The sequence below is a fragment of the Cyclopterus lumpus genome, chromosome 4, assembly GCF_009769545.1.
Source record: "Cyclopterus lumpus isolate fCycLum1 chromosome 4, fCycLum1.pri, whole genome shotgun sequence".
Lineage (NCBI taxonomy): Eukaryota > Metazoa > Chordata > Actinopteri > Perciformes > Cyclopteridae > Cyclopterus > Cyclopterus lumpus.
This window is the reverse complement of record NC_046969.1, coordinates 14453129-14476875: the sequence shown is the minus strand read 5'-3', so window position 1 is coordinate 14476875 and position 23747 is coordinate 14453129. Positions and strand designations below refer to the sequence as shown.

The 23747-nt window shown below is 39.8% G+C and overlaps 2 protein-coding genes across 2 annotated transcripts; both read right to left on the bottom strand.

The window, feature by feature from the left end:
* Nucleotides 1–2194: 2194 nt before the first annotated feature.
* Nucleotides 2195–18275, bottom strand: LOC117729971 (low-density lipoprotein receptor 2-like). Its single transcript, XM_034531396.1, has 13 exons — nt 18179–18275; nt 17443–17577; nt 15695–16075; nt 13488–13607; nt 13183–13308; nt 12139–12304; nt 10284–10499; nt 9657–9775; nt 9220–9359; nt 7981–8122; nt 7722–7850; nt 6788–6948; nt 2195–4144 (listed from the first exon to the last, which is right to left on the bottom strand). The coding sequence occupies exons 1-13, from the start codon at nt 18261–18263 to the stop codon at nt 4115–4117; spliced, it is 1950 nt and encodes a 649-aa protein (XP_034387287.1). The 5' UTR covers nt 18264–18275; the 3' UTR covers nt 2195–4114.
* Nucleotides 18276–19504: 1229 nt separating this feature from the next.
* Nucleotides 19505–21917, bottom strand: ndufa7 (NADH:ubiquinone oxidoreductase subunit A7). Its single transcript, XM_034530913.1, has 4 exons — nt 21833–21917; nt 21534–21583; nt 20496–20633; nt 19505–19702 (listed from the first exon to the last, which is right to left on the bottom strand). Exons 1-4 carry the CDS (start codon nt 21881–21883, stop codon nt 19615–19617), a joined length of 327 nt encoding a protein of 108 aa, XP_034386804.1. The 5' UTR covers nt 21884–21917; the 3' UTR covers nt 19505–19614.
* Nucleotides 21918–23747: the final 1830 nt, after the last annotated feature.

Here is a 23747-nt window from a genome sequence, read left to right as displayed (position 1 = left end):
TCCTTAAACTTGACACAGCGTTAACACAATACATTGAACAAAAAGAAAGTTAGGAGGCATCAGTTTTGACTCAGGAACATGAGGGACAACAAAGACCTGTTGCATATTTCTCCACTAAACTAGACCCTGTAGCAGCTGGCCTTCCTGTGTCAGTGTGCTGTGGCTTCTACAGAGAGCGCAGTAGTGGCAACATGTGACATTGTGGCTTATTGTGAGCTCACACCTAAGGTTTCACATATCCCAAACACACAGAAAAACATCTCACCTCTCTGCACAGTGCACACAATCGTATTTGTTTGACTAATAATAACTTAATAACTGCCACTCTCTTTCTTACACCAGAAGACGTAGATTGCTGATTTAGAATTGCTCGCTGGATACAGGAGCAGGGTTAGTCGGGTTTCCTCATTATATCATATATCATTATATGACTCATGTTGCTGTCGCACTTCTCTGCTCAAGCTGCAGAACTTGTGGCTCCTACGAAAAGGCTTTCTGGCCTTTCGTCTTGTGGCCGACTTGCTAGAAACCATACTAAATCTGTGTGTTATGAAATGTGATGCTGTGATGGGAAATGTACACTCCGGTCTTGTTGAGACCTCACTCAACAACAATACCATAAATAACAAGGTCTTAAATAAGGTTCATGGTTTGAGTGCCTTCTTGAAAAGGGATCAGGATGTGTTTATCTCCCAACACAGATAAAAGTGTTGCACAGCATGTTTGGTTTTAAGATCATGTTGAACAGTCTCATCCCCAGCTTCAGCTAAAAGACAACAGCGATCAGTAAGAGCAACTTTGCTCACACTTGTAGTGCAGCAGCGGTTGCTGCGACTGAGCAAGCGGGCGTTTCAGGTTACTGTTCTCAGCTCACAACACTTATGCTGGGTGTGCCTGCAGAAATATCTCTCACGTATGACAATAGGCCGTTTACCACATGCTCTCTTCTACTGATATGCTAAATTAGCTCATGGTCGAGATCACAATGAGGGATCAGCGATGGGGCGCAGATCACATGAGCCTTGTATTTATATTGTTATAAATGGTGGATTCATGATAAATCATGTAAAGGTTTTGATACAGACTACAAAAGGGCCAAATCTGTTAGTTGGAGCAGCGCCAGATTTGTCCTACAAGCCGCTTCCATTAACACACATTATTATATATATTTTTAGATGAATTAGAATAAAAACACACTTCATACATGTTTAATAACACTTTGCAGTCTAGTCGTCACATACAGTTGTCCTAACGGGACAGTCGGACCGTTCATATTTAATGGACAACTGTGAACTCACATCTCAGAGTGAACACATGAAGACATCCCTACACAGACAGAAGAGCCAGCAGGTCAAAAGGCAGAATACCAGTAAAGATGATCCCTCTGACTTATTTGGACAGCTGTCTCAAAGCTGTTTAAATAGAATGAATGTTCCACTAAGATAGTGGTAATAAACAGCGTCACTTACAACTTTTCACAACCTGAACCGAATGGAGGAGGAAGATATAAAACGACATGCTCCATTTCCTGACTGTATTTTTATTGTGCAATCTAAAGTTGTGACATCGCTGCTCCAAGAAACGGAAAGTGTGTGCGTTAGTCTGCAACATCTCCAACCTGACAATGTCAAGAGAAGATGCTTCATAACATGGAATTTGATTCGCCATCATGTTGACAACAAATGTTATTCTATGATTGTCTCATCGGTGCTCATCTTATTGGCTCTTGAATATTTGTACCACTGGAAAAAAAACCTGTTTATTTTCTTTCTGTTTAGTTAGTGAGCATTAACAAGTGACAGCAATTAGATTTTAACTTTTCTATTTCTTAAAAATGTGTTTTGGTTAGTTTTTGTAGATTCATAATAGTTACATTACTGTTATACTGATTGAACTAGGTAGAACATGATATGTGGTTTTAATCATAAACTTATTTATAAGCAGTATACAAACATTTAAAAGAAAACACTGTAATGTAGATATAAGGACATTAAGTGTTTGTCAGCAATTAAGACTTTTCCTATAACATTACATGTTAAATGATTACAACTGTATTTTACTATGCTTTTTCAATACACCAGACACTGAGTGCCTGAATAGGAGTAATAGTTGTTGAGAAATACATACATTATAGTATGTTATGAACAATGTATTGAATGTTAAGACACTGGTAATAAATACAAAATAGGGGGACTTAAAGGGTTGACACAAATTATATTTTATTGTTATGCCATTTGTTATTCATTCTTTGACAGCAGAAAACAGACAATGAGTCACTTTTTTTATTTTTTTTTATCAAAACCTTCCTTGATTGTGTCAACCTGATAAATTGCTCACTGTGAATAGTCAATGACAAATTAATTAGGTATTACATTTTAGAAACAAACAAGATCTGGATTGTTGCCCTGGGCAAACACAACTTGCGTGGTTATTCAGATAATTGTGTTTACACAGTGGTTAATCAACAACAGTTACAGTCAAGGTAACGCACTGTTATTGTATCAAGTCTCAGAGAAGACTCAACATCTAACAATGATTTATGGATACATTTGTAGGGAAAAAAAATACTTTATTTCATTAATTTACAGCATTTAACAGTTTTATCCAAGGTACAAGTCAAGTACTACACTTCTTGTAATGTTGACCAAAAATAAATAAAACCCTTTGTTAGAAATAAATACCAACCACACAATTCAGCAGTTTGAGCACAGAGTTATCTCTCACTTATTGCATATACAGATCTTCATCTCTGGACAAAGCATTCATTCCCATTGTAGAACCAGATTATTTCTACCAACATTCAAAGACAGAAAAAGAGGATAGAGCTTTGTGACATTTTCCTCTTGCCTGATGGCGCAGTTTTCAAGTGCTTGATTTGTCAGATCAACAGTCCAATAACCAAACATATTTAGTTGTCTTAAAAGAAAAAGACAAGGAGAAGCATGAATCTAGCCAATAACATTTTGACTTTCTTTTAAATTTTCTGTCAAATGAATAAGTGATTACTCAAATAATACAAACCCATCACACTGAAATTCAGTTGTAACATAACCAGTAACCTCCTGAGGTAAATGGTACATAACAGGGTTCTTAAAATAAGGCAAACATGGCATATGTGCTGATATTCAAAGCACAACAAAAATGTGATGTATGTTTGTTCAAAAGGATAAAAACAAAAATCCTCAACAGCAACAGAGGTGAACTCTGGAGGGCTGAAAGCAAAACTTCAAAACAGAAGTTACCGTTTGAAAACCGTTTACCATCTGAACCGGCTGGTGACGCCAGTCGGCTGGTGACGCCAGTCGGCTGGTGATGCCAGTCGGCTGGTAAATCCAGTCAGCTGGTAAATCCAGTCAGCTGGTGACGCCAGTCGGCTGGTGACGCCAGTCGGCTGGTGACGCCAGTCGGCTGGTAAATCCAGTCAGCTGGTAAATCCAGTCAGCTGGTGACGCCAGTCGGCTGGTGACGCCAGTCGGCTGGTGATGCCAGTCGGCTGGTAAATCCAGTCAGCTGGTAAATCCAGTCGGCTGGTGACGCCAGTCGGCTGGTGACGCCAGTCGGCTGGTGATGCCAGTCGGCTGGTAAATCCAGTCAGCTGGTAAATCCAGTCAGCTGGTGACGCCAGTCGGCTGGTGACGCCAGTCGGCTGGTGACGCCAGTCGGCTGGTGATGCCAGTCGGCTGGTAAATCCAGTCAGCTGGTGACGCCAGTCGGCTGGTGACGCCAGTCGGCTGGTGATGCCAGTCGGCTGGTAAATCCAGTCAGCTGGTAAATCCAGTCGGCTGGTGACGCCAGTCGGCTGGTGACGCCAGTCGGCTGGTAAATCCAGTCAGCTGGTAAATCCAGTCAGCTGGTGACGCCAGTCGGCTGGTGACGCCAGTCGGCGGGTGAAGCCAGTCAGTGGGCGAAACCGGTCAGCGGGCGAAGCCAGTCAGCGAGTAAAACCAGTCGTCTGGTGAAACCAGTCAGTCGTCGGTGAAACCAGTCGTCAGGTGAAGCCAGTCAGCGTGTGAAACCAATCGTCAGGTGAAAGCAATCAGCGGGCGAAACCAGTCAGCAGGCGAAACCAGTCGTTGGGTGAAACCAGTCTGTCGGCCGTGTGCGTCACGCTTCTTCATTCGCCGTCCAGCTTAAGCAGAGTTTCCTGGCGAGAGAGAAACATGCGGCTTAGTTGACACGCTGCACCACAATACGCCTTTTTAACCTGATGGGAGTCTTTATCTGGGAAGCTGCAAATATATTTAAAATCACACAAAGCTGATAAACACTAACATTTTTGCAATAAACTTTACTTAAAAATGAACAACAACTGAGATTACAAAGAATATTAATAGTGAAGGCTGCGTTTCTTTTATCAATTCATCTACCGATTATTCTTTTGATCACTCAAATAATCATCTGTAAAGCCTTCGGAGGCAAATTTGTAATTTGTGATTCTGAGCTGTACAAAATAAACTGAATTGAAGATTCATCACCTCTTAACAGGATCGTAAAGCTGTGTTAACACATGTATTAGACCCACAAATTCATCTCTTTAAAAGCTGGAAAACAAAAGGTTTTCAGGCCTCCTCAAATCCCATCGAAAGCTACCCTTAAGGAGACAAAGGCAGGAAATGTGGTGAGTGTGGAGAGGAAAAGGAGAGGAAGAGAGGAAGAGAGGAAAAGTCTGGGCTGCAGTTAAATATCCTTACTGGCTCTATTTAAGTGACTTCACTCCAAAATCAAATCCATCTCCTCAGAGCGTAGTAAAAAAGGGCTATGTTGGCCTTTTGGGCCGTGACTCGGGTCTAACATTTCTCAACAACTATTAGATCGACATGAACATTGAAAGACATTCATGGTCCCCAGAGGATGAATCATACTGCCTTTGGTGCTCCAACTGACAGGTTGCGCGATATTACTGATGGGATGCTTTGCCATGGAATTTGCTGCACAAGTTCAAGCTCCCCCTCAAGATAAAGTGCAATTCATTAAGACCAATAATATGATCATTTCTAGTGCGTCTCAGAGGTGATTTTGATAATGATAATGTATTAAAGAAGTCAATACAGCTTTAAAAATGATCTTTGCCTGATTGATAAATGTCTCATGATGTCACACGCTGCGAGCGTGACTTCCTGAGGAGGAAACACCTGTGGATCCTGTGACTTCAGGAGCAGCTGCTTTTCTTCAGCCAGAGACAATGGCTGCACCGACATCAGTTCTTAGAGCACAGAAGAATGAAAACATCAGGTTTTCTTCCTGCAGACTGACGACTGCACTGGTTTTACCAAGAAGGGATTCTATGGATTGTTCTCTCAAAAATAGTTAGAAAACAGCCGATTACAAATGTAATTTTGTTATAATAAACATTATAACCAGCTCAGCAGGGGCACATGCCTCACAACCACCCATCCGGTTGAGGTAAGGTAATATTTATTAACCCCAGGGGGCAATATGTTGCCGAGCCAGCAGTATTACAAACAGACTGGTTCTACTTTGTGATTTTGACCGTGTATCTTTTGTGAATGATGCTAAATCCATCTGCAAAGATGAAAGGTTAGATACAAGCTGAGGAGAAGTCAATAAAAAGCAATACAACTAAATTCTTTACACTGTCCAGTTTATCCACCTGTGGCCTCCTCAACATCTGCCCTGTGAGCACATCGGAGTGGCTCAAACTTGGTCTGGGTTGCACCCAGAAGCTCCTCTTTTCTAAACATTTTTAAAGGTTTTCATTACAAAAGATGTAAGTGACAGAGCGACTTATTGAAGATGAAGGTGGAGTTATGTTTGACAGCAACCTCTCATTTGAACATCACATCAAACAAATCACCAGAACCTCCTTCTTCCACCTAAAACACATTGCCCGTCTCCGCCCATCACTTTCCTCATCTGCTGCTGAAACTTTAATCCATGCCTTCATCACCTCCAGAATTGACTATTGCAATAGTATTCTTTATGGTACATCTTCCAAAAATCCTAAACAAACTCCAATACATCCAGAACTCTGCTGCTCGCCTGCTCACCCACTCCTGTTCCCGTGATCACATGACCCCTGTTCTCCAGAGCCTTCACTGGCTCCCCGTCCCACAACGGATCCAATACAAAATCCTTCTCCTCACTCACAAAGCCCTCCATAATCAGGCCCCCTCCTACCTCACCGACCTGCTCCACCACCACACTCCATCCCGTCGGCTCCGCTCCTCTGATGATCTCCTGTCCATCCCACATAGGACCAAGCACCGGACGTGGGGTGACAGAGCCTTCTCCATATCTGCCCCCTCCCTCTGGAACTCTCTCCCCAAACTCATCCGAGACTGCACTGATCTTTCCTTATTCAAATCGCAAATCAAAACCCACCTGTTCAGAACTGCTTTTAATGTGTGATTATTTGTTTTTGTTTTCTTATCAGGGTCCGAGCGACTCAGAAAGTCCCTATTTATTTGTTTTACCTGTATTTTAGCTATTCTTATTTATTTATGTTTAGCTTTTAGGATGTTTTAATTATGTGAAGTGTCTTTGAGTATTATGAAAAGCGCTATATAAATTAAATGCATTATTATTATTATTATTATTATTAAGGTCAGACAACGGTTCTGCACAGTACACAGTATATAAAGCACAGTATATTTCTTTACAGCCCTTTATCTTACTATAACAGCCCACTTTTTAACAAAACCTCGTCCACATATACCCTGTCATTTTAATGAAGCTATAAACTTCAGTTTAACTACAACTTTATCAGTCAGTGTGTGTGCGTGTGCGTGTGTGTGTGTGCGTGTGCGTGTGTCCAAACTTATTTTACCTTGACGAGACATGCATTTGGACCCATGTGCGGCCCCTGGATGATAAGCGGGTCCTGGGACTCTTTGAGGGAGAAGCTCTGCTCATTGAGAGACTTGAACGGCCTGAACTCCACTCTCCACCGCCACAGAGCCATTCCCACCAGCAGCACACTGAGAAACACTGGGACGGACACACACACACACACACTTTAAAATCACTCTCTGGAGACTTGACAGAGGCTATCTATAAACATCTGCATGTTGCCCCCTCACATCCTCTGAGAAGACAAACAAAAACATGTTTGTTATGACTGAATAGAAATTATTTTATTCAACAACAATCATTCTTATACACTTCATGTGCTTCTCTACATACTGAAGGACACATTACATGAAAGATTAAGTAAGTAAACATACATGTAGCTTAAACTAAGGAAGTAATAAAATAAAATAAAATAGAGCCTCTACGGACAGGCTTGTAATAAAGTAGCTATAAACATATTCCTGAATCCTAAATGACTGTCTAAGAGGAATGAGTTGATCAACAGTGGGAATGCCCTGATTACCGACTGTTCCATGTTTATGACTCATCGGGTAGGAGGGACCATGTTGACTTCAGTGTACGGTGACGTTACCGTTATAGCCTGTACTTCACAGTAGAAAAATGTAATGCAGCAGCGACACTGTAACTAAAACTGAATCCGTGTGTGAAAATCGCAACAACATTTATCTTTTACAGTCAATATTTGAGCATGATTCATGTTACAGCAGAAAAGTGCGTCCACATTTCTGTTTCACCATTTCATTCGGCAGACTTGTGTTGACTCTCCCTGTGTGACAGGAAAGTGGCTATTTTTAACGGTAGAGTTTTCCAGCTCAAATAACAAAAATAAAAAGAGAGATAAGAACAGGGGGTTTTGACAAAATATTATGGGATAATAAATAGTTTTTTACCGATAAGAGAGAGAATTCCAGCAAATGTAGCGTCAGAAGGACTGCAGCTGAACTCTAGGCTCTCAGTCAGCAGGTCTACAACACACCGGTGCACACACGCCGTCCCAGTCTGTCCGCATTCAGAAGGCCCTAAGAACCAGGCGAAGGTAAGATATCATAACTGTGACTCTAAAGTCAACGGCCACAAGAGCAAACAAACTAAACAAATACTTTCGTTAAGTGTGAGACATGCATGTTTCATTTTTTTGACGGATCATACCTTTCGGTTGGAGAACAGGTTGAATGACAACCACCCCACCCGGTGAGGTGATGTTTGACAGCAGTACTTGCAGGTTGACGCCATTGTGTTTGCTGGCTCGGCAGATGGAGCGTGTCACTTCTTCACTCCAATATACAAAACCCTGAAGCAGAATGGAGCCGTTATTACATGGCAACAATTGGATCAATTACTTGTATTATTCAATTCACTTTATTTTGTACAACCCAAAATCACAAATTAGCCTCAGAGGGCTTTACAATCTGTACACATTATCAGTTGAAGGTTGAGCTAAAAGGGGCTCTGTGGTCAACAGTTGTGTTTATATTCTCAACTACATACAATGTGCCGAGGCTTGAGGTCTAACAATAGTCTTCCTTGAAACCAATGGATGCCAAATGCAAGTTTAATTTACCATCACACTGGTTGATTTTATATTTAGCTTAGTTTTACAGCCATTTGTCTGCCCAAACTCTTTGCATCATAATGACACTAGTAGTCAAGAACTCCACTCTTGACTTAGTAAAATAACCAAAAAACAATCCCTTCTCCCTTCGTACAGAAAATAAAAACAAGGTGAGAAGCAAAGAAAGAAAGGGTAAAAAAAGATATAATAAATAGATTTCTTTATAGCTTGTGGTTATAGATTTGCACATATGGGATTGCAGAAACTGATTCTGAAACATCAGCTAAAGAGGAAACCAAGTTTACATTATTTATTTTCCTGTATTTGTCTATGCATATGTGTCTGTAGCGCATGTACATTTGTATGTTGTCAGTAATGAAAACAATTTAAAAAAGGATTACGAACAATGTAATAACATTGAGATATCTTGGTGTCATGAACAAAGGAGCTTGTTTCTAAGAGTAAATTAAATGACATGACCGAGACAGGACTGTGAAGGTGTTGCTCTATGAGGGTTATGGGATTCACATACTATTGGCAAACACACGCATGTTCTTCTTGCATCTTTTCTTTTTATGAACAGTCACACAATTGTTTTGGGCTCGGTCTTCAACACTTGAAGTGTGTGTAGCAAACCTGTTTTTAGGCAGTTCCTCCCTTTGTCCTGCATACTGTAATGGTTATGAGATTCCCATCACACTGTATATGACTTGTTACTTTTATTCTACAGTATTCAATACATGTTAAGCTAATAGGAGGCTAAAGCCCAGATGCATTGGGTGACATGGGTGCACCAGTCTCCATTTCATTATAGGGCTGTTAAGTGTTTCCTTTACCTCAAACACAGCCAGTCCGAAGGGCCGGTCAAGATAACCGTTAGATTCTACCACTGTTTTGCGATGACGGCCCTCTAGATTTACTCTCGAGATGCTTCTCATTCCCTGGTCAACCCAGTACAGCAGCTGACGAGGCATATCTAGGGAAAAAACAAAATTGCACTACGAGCGGGCAACATTCAGCAACACTGAACTGTGATGGCCATCAGCCCTCTAACTTCTGCTACCTTGACATAAGGTTCCCGTTTAAAAAAAGGGAAGCTGAGGGTATTTCTCTTTTGTTTTTGTTTTTACTTTAGTTTATTTGATAAGGGACAGTGCACATTAATAAATAATTAATTTCTTTAAATAATTTTAAACAATCTGCATAGATTTTAACACTTTTGGCGAGTTCAACAAACTCACTATCATTATCTCAGTGAAATGTGAGAACATACCCAGAGAGAGAGCGACAGGCTGGCGCAATGAGGAAATGACCAGAGGCATCCGGTCCCTCCCGTCCAAGCTAGCTCTCTCAATCATTGGGGCGCTGCCACACTGAGCCCAGAAGACGAGCCTGAGAAAACAGACGCAGCGGATGAAAAATGCTGTTTTTGCAAATACATTCTTGCGTTTTTTTTTAAAAGGTTCTTCTATAAATTCCTGTTTCTTGCATTTTATTTTTTATGTGTATTTTTTAAATTGTGTGAAACACATTGCGTTGCATCTTTTCTATGAAAAAGAAAAAACAAACAGATAAAATGTATACACTCAAACTCAAACTAACCTGAACCCATGTGGTTGGACCTGAATGTATTTGAGTTAAGAACAAAAATCTATTGAATTTCCATTTATCATATCACCCTTCCCTGGGTAAATACATGTCAACAAAAGTGTTGTATTTAACCACCTCTTATTGTAAGTGAATACGGGAAAACCTTCAAAGCAATCCGAAGATCAAGAGAAGACTAAACAATACAATATTTCATCATAGGGACAGTGTGTTGACTCGAGTACACTGAACCTTCTTGATGATGCCGTCAGCTATTGATACAAATGAAAAGCAAACACCTGGGACATCCTACCCTTGGAGAGGATCCAAAGCCACCGCAGAAGGTTTTTCCAGTCCTGTAATGAGCCGACGCTGAGCTGAACCGTCCAGCAGGCCAACGTTAACAGAACCGCTCTCCATACTGGTCCAGTAGAGGAGCTGGTGGATCCAGTCCACAGCCAGACCCGATGCTGAACCTTGAAATGTTAGGACTAACACCGAATCCTCCCTCTTTCCATCCATAGAAACTCTGAAAAACACCCAGGTAGTATTTATAATCAATAAAACAAAACAGGGTTTCCAATCCATCCAAATACTGAGTAAGACAATACATGACTGCATTCTTCAATGGATTCATTTATCTCTTCCCATTAGGATTGTAAACTCAGAAAACTTTATAGCAAAATGCAACTAAATTACTACAAATCAGTGTTGTTTTAAGCCAGCTTTGGACCCAGACAGAAATATCTTTACTGGATGGATTGAGACATTGTGTACAGATATTCAAGTCCCCTAGGAGGATGAAGCCTAATGACTTGGGTGATCCCTTGACTTTTCATCCATCACCCATCATCAGGTCAAAAATGACATTCTTGTTTTTGTTTATGCAAAACTAAATGAGATTCATCCGCTTCAGCTGTACTACGTGATTAGCGTTGAGTGGGAAATGCCAGAATGCTAACATGCTAGATGGTGATCATGGTAAACAACATTATACCTGCTAAACATCAGCATGTTAGCATCAGCATGTTAGCATCATCATTGTGATCACATTAGCGTGAGCACATGTGAGCATTTGGTTCAAGGCAAGGATCCAAAGCATCCATTTGCTAACTGATTGGCTGTTTATTTTCAATCATGAGGTTCTTTTAATTCGATTTATGAGAGTAATGTTCAGCACAAGGGGGTAAAATACAAAGACTTTCCTTTATAAGTGTGCACTAGTCTTAAAATGACATGGGTGCTTGTAATAGATCATTAAAACTACAAATGACATCCATAGATGAGATCAGTAAAAAGATAACATTTAGAATGTTTGATGGTTTACTTAATAACTGAAGTTATTGTGTCCAAATGGTTGTAAAAAGAAAGTTTGTTTGGAGCCTCGCTGTCAATTAAAGCTCCTTCAAAGAAACACAAAAATATGAATATGCAGGTCAGACTATTTTATAATCAGTTTTTTGTGGCAACATACACATACAATGAATATTGTCATCTTGATGTGCACAACCTTAAATTTCCCTTTTATTCAATGAATCTGTCGTTTAAAATGTCAAAAGACTTACAGTTAAACTGAAATGTACTACCCATAAGGGAATTTTGTATGTGGAATCAAATGATTCACGTGGGTAACAACACACAGAGAAACTCTGTTAGCAGGACCACCAATCACCCTTTAAATTATTATCAGTGAACAATTTTATCAAAAGAACACTAAAGCACAACGAACCAAGAGTTTGTGTCTCTTTATCTGTCAGAGCTCAGATTATAAACTCAGATAGAGACCGTGTCTGAAAGCTTTACATCAGTAAAATAGACGAGGCGGCAATAATAATAATAATAATAATAATAATAATAATAATAATTTCTTTAGTTCTTACACTATTAGCGGTTGTATCTGCTGCAATCTTGCTGTGTGTCTTGATCTCTCTCCGTTATTGCTGTTATTTAAATTTGTATTTAATGGTAGAGGTGTACTATAATGCACATATTTATTATGACGTGTATTTGAATAGATATGTTGTCTTGTTGTCTTTTTAACATCTGGCCAGGAATAACATACTCTGCAGACAACAACTCCCCTTCCTTGTTAACAACTAAAACAAAATACAAAATATACCAAAGAAGAGACCCAGAAGACCCTGGATGAATTATATACCCGCTGTTACCTGTATACAGAGCCTTGCCTGGCCCAGTACAGTGTTCGGCTAAAGGCCAAAGCCGCCACTGGGCCTGGTCCCAGTAAATGTAGAGCTGGTTCTCTGTGCTCAGAGTCAGGGATGCTTATCCATCGTATTCCTTTAGAAGAGGTGAAAACCAGCTGAGCCTCATCCCCTGGAAGGAGACACAGAAGAAAAAAAGCACACAGTTGTTTTTGTGTCTTGTCTGAAGATGTCCTGAGCTGATGCTTGTGTGCCCGTCTTCATGTCTTTATTCAATGCTTGCTGTCACATGTAATGTTTGTTGTGACTGTATGCCAGTAATGGGTGTGTTGCACATGTTTTTCTGTTGTTTTGACTTTTGATTTGACCCGCATTCATTCCAGAGGCTGAGCCTTTTGCCAAGAAGCCATTGTAAATTAGATCTTGTTCTTAAGGACTCGCCTGATGAAGTAAAATAAAAGATCTTAAATGCAAAGACTAAATGCCCCTTTTCCCTCAATGCTTGTTCTCAGACGAGTATCAAACTAACATCTTTGACAAGTGGCAATGAGGCGTGCGATTTTACAAAGTGGAACAAGTAGCTAAACTATATGGAATTAAAGTGGAAACAGAAAGCAGCTCAACCTGTAAGCCACATCAGTGTCAAATAAGACTTTAATAAAAGAATGTTGAAGGAACCCAACATGTATTCTGGTGAGATCTTATAGAAATATCATGACTGCATGCACTTCTGGTTCGGCTCCCCAGCCCTTCACACCATGTGCTCTAGTCATCGTGTTTTGAGGGACATTAGGGGCACGTTTAGTGAAAATGTTTTCAACAATGTAAACATGTTTTGTTGTTATAAAACCAGACCATCTACGAGTCCTTGTCCATCAAAATAGTTTGTTATTAGCCATTTTTTAATACAATTCTGACTTGTATTTTCCTCCAACCATTTATTCCATCTTACTTCTTACAAATACAAGCAGATAGGTCCTGGGATCAAATGCACGATCTCTGTGGTAAGAGTAACAGCTGTTATGGTGTCCCTGATAATTAGTTTCTCACCTTTGGCTTTGCACTCTCTGGTTGTTGGATTCATCTGGTAGTCCTTGATGCAGTCGCAGGTGAGGCTGCTGTTTGTGTGAACACACAGCTGATCGCACACATCGCTCTCCAGGCACTTGTCGACCTCTAGATGAAAGAAGGGACATTTGAAAAAGAGTTTCAAGGATGCAGCTTAAGAATATGTTAAAAACTGTGTACATGGAAGTACGGTTCCTGTAACTCAATAGCAAATACGGTGCGATAGTTTAGGACAAATCTGTTAATGTCAAACAGGTACCAAGCTGCTCCATCAGGCTGCCACTCACCCTCACACTGGCTGTCCCCGACCAGCCTCATGTTGTTGGGGCAGTCGCAGTGGAAACCCAGCGGCTGGTCTACACACCGATGAGAGCAGCCGCCATTATTGACCAGACACTCGTTCTGATCTGCGAAAACAGACATCAGTGGATTCTTACAAGAGCAGCATGATAAATGTGAAGCTTTGTTTTGTTCATGCTCACGTACAGAACAGTGTTTGTAATTACATGCATGGCATCCTAAATTTAAAAAATGGTTTCAGGTGGGTTAAAAACTAAATAAAAAGTTATATGAAACAAATGTGTAGTGTTGTTGCCGGTAGCAGATTAAATGAATCATTTAGAAAAAGAGAAAACGTCAACATTTGATAATCAATTAAATCTTAATCTCTTAGTTCTTCTCAAGGTGTACAGGAATCTTTTATTTAATATACACACACACACACACACAAATCAAATGATCACCTTATTTATGAATTAAATATTTATTGGACTAACTACATACATAAAAGGTGAGGAATCAGAATCATCAGAATCATATATTTATTGGCCAAGTTCATTACACATACAAGGATTTTGACTGGGTGAAGGGTGCATAACAATAAACATAGACCTCGAATAAAACAACAAACAGTGCAATAATAGATACATATGATAAACAAGCAGATAACAATACTATAGAACAAGTATATATTAGAAAATAAAAGTGGCAAGTGTATATTCATAAGAGAGGAAAAGATGTGCAAGGGTGTTTTAAGTTGTCCTGGGATGTGAGAGTCAGACTCAATGGGGGTCCTAGGCTTCGTTGATGAACCGACTGCAGCTGGAAAGAAACTGTTCCTGTGGGGTGAGGTCTTGGTCCTGATGGACCGCAGCCTCCTGCAGAGGGAAGGGACTCTAACTGTTTGTGTCCAGGGTGAGAGCTGACGGCTACAATCTTACTTGCCTGCTTCAGGGTCCTTCAGCTGCCTCAGGAAGAACATCCTGAGCCTTCTTGGTGATGGAGCTGATGTTCAGCTCCCACTTGAGGTCCTGGGTTAGGGTGGAGTCCAGGAAGCAGAAGGACTCCACGGTGTTGAAGTGGGAGTCACACAGGGTGATGGGGGCGGTGGGGCTGCGTTCTTCTGGAAACCCACAACCATCTCCACTGTCTTCAGGTTGTTTTGACCAGATGGTCGATCTCCCACCTCTAGGTGGACTAATTCCTCACCAGAGATAAGTCCAAAGAGGGTGGTGTCATTTGCAAACTTGGAGAGATGAAGAGCTAGAAGCTTTTCTGAAAAGCCACGGCACAGTATGGAGCGGTGCCATATTGCCCTCTGCTGGCAGATTAGCAAAATCAAGTACTCCATGTGGGCTCTCGACAACAGTATGCGTTTGTTAAACCGCGGAGGAAAGACCTTCACAAGATATTGGAACTTGGCAGCACCGGTTTGTTCTCAGGCACAGCAGCATTGAATCAGGATATCAGTCTGCAACAGAAGTGCTCGTTGGATGTTCCAACAGCATCTGAAACCTTCTCACCTCCACAACGCTCTACTCCTGTTGCTTTCATGTGAACGACAGAGTGCAACAGCATAAATAATTTTGAGGAGAGACCGTCAGAAATTGTGCTACGTTATCCTCATTTGAATAGGCTCGAGCACACCACTGCCTTTAGTTATCTCAGACCCTGACGTTGGGGGATGAAGACTTGGCTTGTGCTCAGTGTTCTAGTTCCTCCGAAAGCTGTTGGATGGTATTCAATTCAATTCAGTTTATTTTGTACAGCCCAATATCACAAATTACAAATTTGCCTCAGAGGGCTTTACAATCTGTACACATATGACATCCCTGTCCCAGGACCTCACATCGGATCAGGAAAAACCTGGCGTTGTGATCAGGAGCAGAAAAGCTCCTCCATACTAAACTGGGAAAACCATTTTGTGTGAGTTTGTGCATGGGCCGGGGAAGTGGGGGGCGTGGAGGGGCATTGTCACAATGGAACAGGAAAGGGCCTTCACCAAACTGTTAGTACAAATTATTTTGTGTGCAGTATGAATTCATTATTCCTTATTGGGACTAAGAGTCCAAACCATGTAGAAACCGCCTCAGACCCAAAGTTCAGAAAAGTATTTGCATTAGATTGTCTACATACTTTTGTATCGTTTACTTGACACTGATTTTCTTTTGTTTTGAAAATTCAAGGATCACAGAAGTGAAGCTGCGTCACTCACCACAGTTGTCCTCGTCGCTGCCATCGGAGCAATCCGGTGAGTGGTCACACCTCCAGGTCTGGCGGATGCACTGTCCATCTCCACACTGAAACTCAGACGCCGTACACGTCGGAGCGGTCTGCGGGCGTGGTCGAGACAAACTACACAACTGTCGAGCCTCGTCCCGTCCGTCTCTGCAGTCAGTCCGCCCATCGCACAGCTTGTTTCTAGGCAGGCAGATGTCAGACGGCCCGCAGAAGAAAGAGTCGGGGGCGGTGCAGTTCTGGCAGGAAGCCTCGTCACTCCAGTCACCACAGTCGTCCACGCCATTACAACGGAAACGTGGAGCTATACACCGTCTGCTGCGGCAGGCAAATTCATCTTTCTTACACAAAAGGTGACCTGTGAAGGGTGAGAGTCACAAGTTACATCAACAATTACCTCTGTAAAGCCCAGAGAAGTGTTTTTTTACATTATATAGTTAAGGAAATATTTATTCAGACCACTAACATTATACAACAGGGCTTCCCACATCTTGGCATCTAATGTCTGTTGAGTGTTTCAGTTTGTAATAAATATTTAATAGCAGTTTCAGAGTAACTCAAGATAGCAACCAAGTGAAAAATGCGACATCAGAGAGAACTAAATTGAGAAAAAGATCAAATAGAATATGGGGAAAAAAAGTTTGGTCGGGGCGAATCTATGTGGGCAGGCTAATGAATCACAATACATGTTTCCATCAGTACCAGCTGTTGAATGGGTCCATCACATTAGTTCTTAAGCAATGCCCCTGAAGATCACAACTATCCAGATCTGGTTTCATGTGAGAAATATTCATTAAAATGCTCTTTCATGGCATATGAAGTTTCCCAACACATCATTGATGTATACTGTGATATAGTACATTTTCAAGAATATCAACTTAGAAACTGTTAAGAATAAAATAAGCGGTTAAACATGTGTTTCATGACCCCAGCAAATCAACGACTGATAACTCATCCATCACATTGGAGCAGTGATGCTTTACCAATACTACAATATCATAATACACCCATAATTACTAAATGTACTAACTCTTTATTCTAATCTGAATGAACTTCATAATAATAATAATAATAATAATAATAATTTCATACTGCAATTATCAGTTTGCTCTATTCTCACTGCATCCCAGTAAAACCACAATCGAATGCACTTGTGAGTGAGGGAAAGTACATCTTGTTCACTTCCTACATTTTCCTGGCTGCCATTCAAACCAGCAACTTTCAGGTCTAACATCTCAAGCAACTCTGCCAATACCTGCTGTCATTCCACACATCAACAGTGTTGATGTTTAATCACAGAACACTTTCTCCTGCAGGCTTTTTCTTTGCTAAAGGTATGCAGCTTGAGGTTCATGCTTAATACCAAATCCCTCTGGAATTAAATGTCAAAGTCTCTAATTACTTCTTCAGGATTATAAGACCAAAATCTGTAATGGTATTTTTCCCCACACAGTGCAGGAAAGTGAGACAAGGGTTGGTTATAATCAGCTAACACTGCATTACACAATACTGTATGTAAGACATAAGGTAAAAGGGCAACACAATAATTAGAGATGGTTATTGTGTGAACCTGTTAAGACGTTAGTGTTAGTGAAGCCACTGATGCACTGAGCAGAAACTGGAAAAATATTATTATACTGCCTTGCTTTTCTTTCATCTCTTACATAAAGCACTGTGAATTACCTTGTTGTTCAAATGTGCTTTAGAAATGTGCTTTGTACTCACCACAGCGATGCTCATCTGATCCGTCCTCACAGTCTGCGTGTCCATCACACACACTCGGTCTCGGGATGCACAAACCATCGCTGCACCTGAACTCCAGCTGCTGGTGGCAGGCGGGCAGTGAACGAACTGCAGCACCTGAGACCCGTAAAAACAGACAAATGACTGTTAAAGTGCAGAGTGTCGGTGGATAAGATAGTCAAAGGCATCACAAAGGACAATACAATAATTCCATAATAGACAAAAGGATATGATTAATTTCTAGTTTTTAGTATGCTGTGTCTTATAAATAATTATATAATGGTGTCAATGCATATACAACAAATATCATATGTCAAACAACAAAGCGATGTGCTCATCCTATGAGGATATGGCATGAGGTGACATGTAACGATGGGGGTCAGTTAACATCCGCAACCTAGATCGGGAATATCCCTCTTCTTTTAAAAAAAATATTTCCAGCTTTATTTGCACGTTTCGCACGTATATTTCACGCAAATAAAATGGCAGGGTTTAGACAGGCTACCTGTAACGTTATACATTTGTTAAGCAACACTGAAACGAGGAGGACATTCCAAGTGTTTTCCAAGTTGACTGTTTGCATGGTAGACGGACTTCATTCAAACTGCTCGCCTGGAAACTCCCACCGAGTACGTCCTTCCATTTAAAAACACAAACAAACACTTCATACAAGCAGCTCTTTAGAGCCACACATGCACGAGCAACTTCAGCCTCTTACCCCAAATATGACACCAGCTCAAAGGCGTGAGCAGAAGGAATAACCCTCTAAGGTGTCCCATGCTCGATGTCCTCCACGCTCGCATCGCTCGCTCGCTCGCACGCGGCGCGGAAATATGACGCAAGAGCTGATTCTGTCTGTAGGTGAAGACAAAGTTACGAGAACGGTCGAGGTAGTTTACACAATTTTTTTTTGTTTAGTTGACGTCGAATAATTCACCTTTAAAAAAATAAATAAAAAAATGGATAGAATTTGATTTAATAACGTTACGTGATACGAATATCGTTTGGTTTTCTTCCTAAACATCTATTAGTGTTTTTATTGCGCTGATAAACACTGAAATGCAGCTGAGTGTGTCACCATGACCTTGAAACACGTACAATATTCTCTCACTAAAAAGTGTACTTTCAGAGTAGTTTTCTGGTACTAAATAGTATATATTATATTATACTATATGTAGAGCACTTTGTAAACCCTGTTTTTAAAGGTGCTATATAAATAAAGTTAGTATTACATTACACAACGTCTTGGATACACAACTCCTGTGTCATACAACTTCTCACCTTTTAAAGTGTATTTATTGTTCGCTAACTGTAGTAATCAAACGACTTATCAGTGCATATTAAATGTTTGCATCAGCTGATTAGACCTAATCTCAGGTTGAAGTGGATGTCTTTGAGATGTCTGAACAGGCTCACACCTATTGAGAAAATACACTTACATAATCTGTGCAGGTGTATCGATGCTTCGTTTTACGTTGCAGCTGTACGAAGGTCTGTAGTTTGAAGATTATAGTGTCTCAAACTTTACTTCTACGAGAAGCATTTGGGACAAACAAAAAGACTCATGGGTCAGTAAACTAAAGCTATGATTGTAAACTCAAGGTGTACTGACTCGAATCTCACTGATAAACACTTTAAATTAAATTTTACTATACAAAAATATAGAATTTTTCTTTGGTATGTGTGACGTAATCCAGGGTCCAACTCACAGAAGCAAAGCAGCAACAACCAAAATAATGTAAAATGACAAGAAGCATTCCCTTTATGGACACACTGGTAGGTTCATCATAAACATGTTGTGGGCCTTCATTTCTCAAACCTGATGTTAGTTTGAAATGACAAAGATACTTAATAGGCAATTCAATTATTAAAACAATGCATGACACAGCCTGATTTTATATTAAATGTAATGGGAGTTTACCATTGGTTCTCCTTTCTGTCAACTATTTGCAAGAAAATTGAAACAGTTAAAAAAAAAGAATTTTAGAAAATATTTCAGATTGGTTCAGTTCACAATACAGTACAGCCACAATAACCACATAAATCATAAATAGAACACATTTTATTCACATTTTCTATTGTACAACCAACACACACAGAGTCATGCCTCCACAGCAGGTTTGGAAGGAGAAATTAGGTTGTTGATCCCGCTTCTCAGAGGTATGGCTGGTCTGTGGAGAGTTCTAGCTCCTTATACACAGGACCTGGGGTCACTGGAAGCCTTGGGACTTCAGCAACTTGACTAGAAGAGATCAGAGGGGTCAAGAAAATTGCAGCAGTACTTAAATATTGACTACAAATAGAATATTTCACTAAACAAGGAGTAAAAGTATGCAATCCAGTCACACTGAAGCAGCAAGAGACATTAGCACATGAGCAGACATCAATACATTTAAGCATTGGAGCATCTGATGTTTTAAAATGGGTTACTCCACATATTCTCGCAAAACTAGATGATAGATACAGCAACTATGAATATAGCTGCGTTAACATAATTTGATTATGATTGTTAACATATTACTCACATTACTGCCATAGTTATTGGCTTCCTTCATGTAAAAACAATATTTCCTCTTATCAGGGTGCGATAGTGCAAACTCAACACTTTCTGTGCAGTTTGTAAACAATAAAGTTCCAGCAAAGAGAATTGACCAAAGCTTTTAACATAAGCTTCTGCTGAAAAGTGAGTTATTTTTAGCAGGTTAAACGTTGCTCTCAATCTATATTAGTATATTTTCCATGGTTTTCCAACAGTTAATGATTGTACATAGGTAACTGGTTATATAAATGAGGAGCTGCAGGTGCATATTGCAGCATAGAAAAAAAAAAGTTTTCCTTGAACATATAACCTTTTTGGTTGTAAACAGAAATAATGGCACTTTTATTAAAAAAATGTATTGGTGAGTCGTACAGACCTGCTCATCAAGTTCTCCTTATACCTTAATCAAGCTGTTTAATAATTTGTAATAATCAGAATAATTTCCTGATCTGGTTATAATCACTGTACATGAAAACACACTGACTGAATCCTTTACCTGCCAGCGGTTAGAGCCTTCTGAGAAGACATGATGACTGTGGCAGGTACTGACTCTCTGCGTCCATCTCTGCTGCAATAGTAGTTGCTGGCAAACTTGTGGCTCGGGCCCACTGGCAGTATGGGTGGTGGCTGCGTCCTGTAGAAAACACATTTTGATCAGAATGTACCTGTACCTCTGGAGTGAAAACAGGTACGACCAGCTGTCCATAAGTGATAAGATGGATTTTAGTGCAGTTTTAGCAGCACCAGTACCTACTTACATTATATATATATATATATATATATATATATATATATATATATATATATATATATATATATATATATATATATATATATATATATATATACACACACACACACACACGTTACAACATTAATTACAAGTTATTAATGTTGTTTTTTTCCCCTCCTTTTTTTTATTATTGTATGTTTGTACAGTTTGAAAACGGCTTACTAATTATTGCAGCTCATGTTGTGCTGTGTATATATATATATATATATATATATATATATATATATATATATATATATATATATATATATATATATATATATATATATATATATATCATGATATAATATCTAGGGGGATTGAGGATGGTCAGTTTGAGTAACAGATCCCTGATTTTGAGGGCTTATTGGATGCAAAAACACTAACAAAAAATTTATTATTAAAAAGGTTTGGAACAGTCAGAAACATTTAATTAGATGGCCTGGAACAGTGCATGGTCAGACAGCTGCTGAGAGCCAAATTCCAAGGCACATAAATGCCATAACAAGACCACTTTTATGCAGGAAGAATTTTATAAAATTCAGTTTCATATCCCGTGATTAGCTGCCATAGTTCACCTGTGTCGATGCAGGTGAGCCAGTTCCTGCGCTGATATCATGCTACTTAAATATCATTATTAACTGCGTCGTTTGTGTAAGAAACAATACAACCGTCATTAGCTTAGGGTGAAACAGCACTGTGGAGAAGCTGAAGTAATACAGCTGCCTTAATAGTTTCCTTTCACAGTGGAGGAAGTCTTACCTCTTTGCAATCTCCTCATATCTCAGCTGCAGTTTGACTTGCAAGTTGTGCTGGAAAAGAAACAGCGTTGCTGAATAACACAGTATAAAAACACACCTGCTAGTTAATCATCTTTCTTAAGTAACGTTAGCTATCATCCAACTCGGGCTCGGTCTTCAAAGCTAACACTAGCTAGACTTTGCAACTCCTGCCCGTTAAATCAGTCCTGTTCAATTTTCTTTTCGCGAGGAATAACCCAACGATAATCTATCATGTCTGTCACAATGTGTATAACGTTTGTCTGTGGTTGTGTCTCTCACCCCTGATAAAAAATTTCGAATTCTCTGGATGATTTTGGTAGCAGTCGCCATGTTTGCTGTTGTGAAGGACACCGGACTTCTTCTGTGACGGAAAACAACGGTTCTGAGCACGTGAGTGACCCCTGGCGGCTAGACAGAGAACCGGCAGTAGCTTTAAAGTGATTATTCGAGAAATGTAACTTAATCAATCACTGGGAAATTGACTTGTTTGAAATTCATCTATATTGAATTATACTTATATTAATGTTCAGTTTTTGTATTTCAACATGTCTTCCTTGTACAAAATAAAACCTCCCTGTGTGGTGAACAATGATAATCAGATTATCTTGTGATTCTTAGCACATGTAGTGCTGGTCTTCAGCAGCTCCTTACTATATGTACTGTATATGGTGTGGAACATGATATAAAATGCAATGCCAGTAATAGTGCTATCCTGATCTGTAGAACCAACGAGGACTAAAGTGTAAAAATGAAATAATCTTGCTTTTATCAAACAAAGTTTAGTTCTACACGCAACCAGTACAGCTGTCTATTTATAAAAGGCATTCGTATATCTATGTATTTTACTTGTGATTATGTATGTATTTTATTCTAGTTCATGTTTTGTACTATCTGGACCTTGAGTCTGAAATAAAAAGTTTAAATTTGAATGATAAAGTACATAAAAGACCAGTGGAGTCAGATTAAGGGAGGAGTCAAATGAGAGAAATACAAATTTTATTTGTTGCACAAGAAAACACAGTACAGGGCTACAACGCCGGTATACCATGCAATCAAGTATTACAGATGTGTGCTTGTCTCATGCAGCATGCACTAAACAGAGAAGTCCATACGAGAACACATGCACAGGAGTTTGACCTGCCAGTTTGTTCTTTAAGAGCAAGTTTAACACCAGCTGAGAATCTATGCTGACCTCCAGTGGCTGTTTTAGCTTTAACCTTGCAGCCTACAGCTGTCACGTCACTGTCGGTGTGGTTACCGGCGCCAAACGGGATCGACGCTTTCAACCAGTAGAGATCAATCAAGCATCGACTACATTTACATTCACATAAGAAACCAGGTTATTTGGCGCAATCAGGTATCCATGCACTGCTAAGTGTTTTCCCGTAACATTTTGGAAGTATGACTCGCGTATTTTATGTGTTATGATGCATTCTTTAAATAAGGAGCCTTTTACAGTACAGTTTAAAGTACAGGTGTTACACAAACATAGCTCGAGAGTCATTATTTCTTTAAACATCCATCTGTAGCATTACTTTCCCTGTATGACATTTTTCATGCAAATGTGCACGTCAAAAAAATATTAAAAGAACACACACAGAAATCTCAGCAAAAATCTAGTTGTGTTACCCTCGTTTGCTCTCATCCCTTAGCCCAGGTAATACAAGGGTGTTTCTCCTTTCCATCAAAGAAAACATGTATTTTCAAAAAACAGTTACTTAAGTGCATGTAAAAGCACTGAATGCTTCTCAGCTTGGTGCTAAATGACTCTTCTGAACATTCAAAAACAACAAAACAGCTGTTACTTCTATGACTTGTTTTCTTTCCTGGTATCAAAGAAGGGAGCAACATCATATACAGCCACACAATATAAAATGTGTGCACAGTACATAGCATGTTTGTTTGTTGTAAACAATTATGTCGCTGCAAAAATAACGGAGCCATTCAGCGACATAATCACTCCGTGCGGTGCACTGACATGACGAAAGCATCCTGTAAAAGGTTGTCATGAGATTTGAGAAGGAAGAAGGATTTAAGTAACTCATCAGTAATTCTGATGCTTTAGAAATAGGAGAGAATTGGTACAAAAGCCACAGACAAATAAGACAATATACCTAAAAACTTGGGAAGTACATCCAAAATACTAACAGCTTATTCCCTTACGTCAGACTTCCAAAAATCCTGGTGCCTAAAA

Bases quoted from the DNA above. Each gene is read 5' to 3' on its own strand.
- LOC117729971 (XM_034531396.1), bottom strand. From the start codon at position 18,263: ATGCGAGCGTGGAGGACATCGAGCATGGGACACCTTAGAGGGTTATTC. The intron at 17,578-18,178 runs GTAAGAGGCTGA...TACGGGTCTCAG, and splicing joins GAGCTGGTGTCATATTTGGG to GTGCTGCAGTTCGTTCACTG. The intron at 7,851-7,980 runs GTATGATCCGTC...CCTGGTTCTTAG, and splicing joins ACCTGTTCTCCAACCGAAAG to GGCCTTCTGAATGCGGACAG.
- ndufa7 (XM_034530913.1), bottom strand. From the start codon at position 21,883: ATGGCGACTGCTACCAAAATCATCCAGAGAATTCGAAATTTTTTATCA. The intron at 21,584-21,832 runs GTGAGAGACACA...TTTCTTTTCCAG, and splicing joins TTCGAAATTTTTTATCAGGG to CACAACTTGCAAGTCAAACT. The intron at 19,703-20,495 runs GTAAAGGATTCA...GATCTCTTCTAG, and splicing joins AAGGCTCTAACCGCTGGCAG to TCAAGTTGCTGAAGTCCCAA.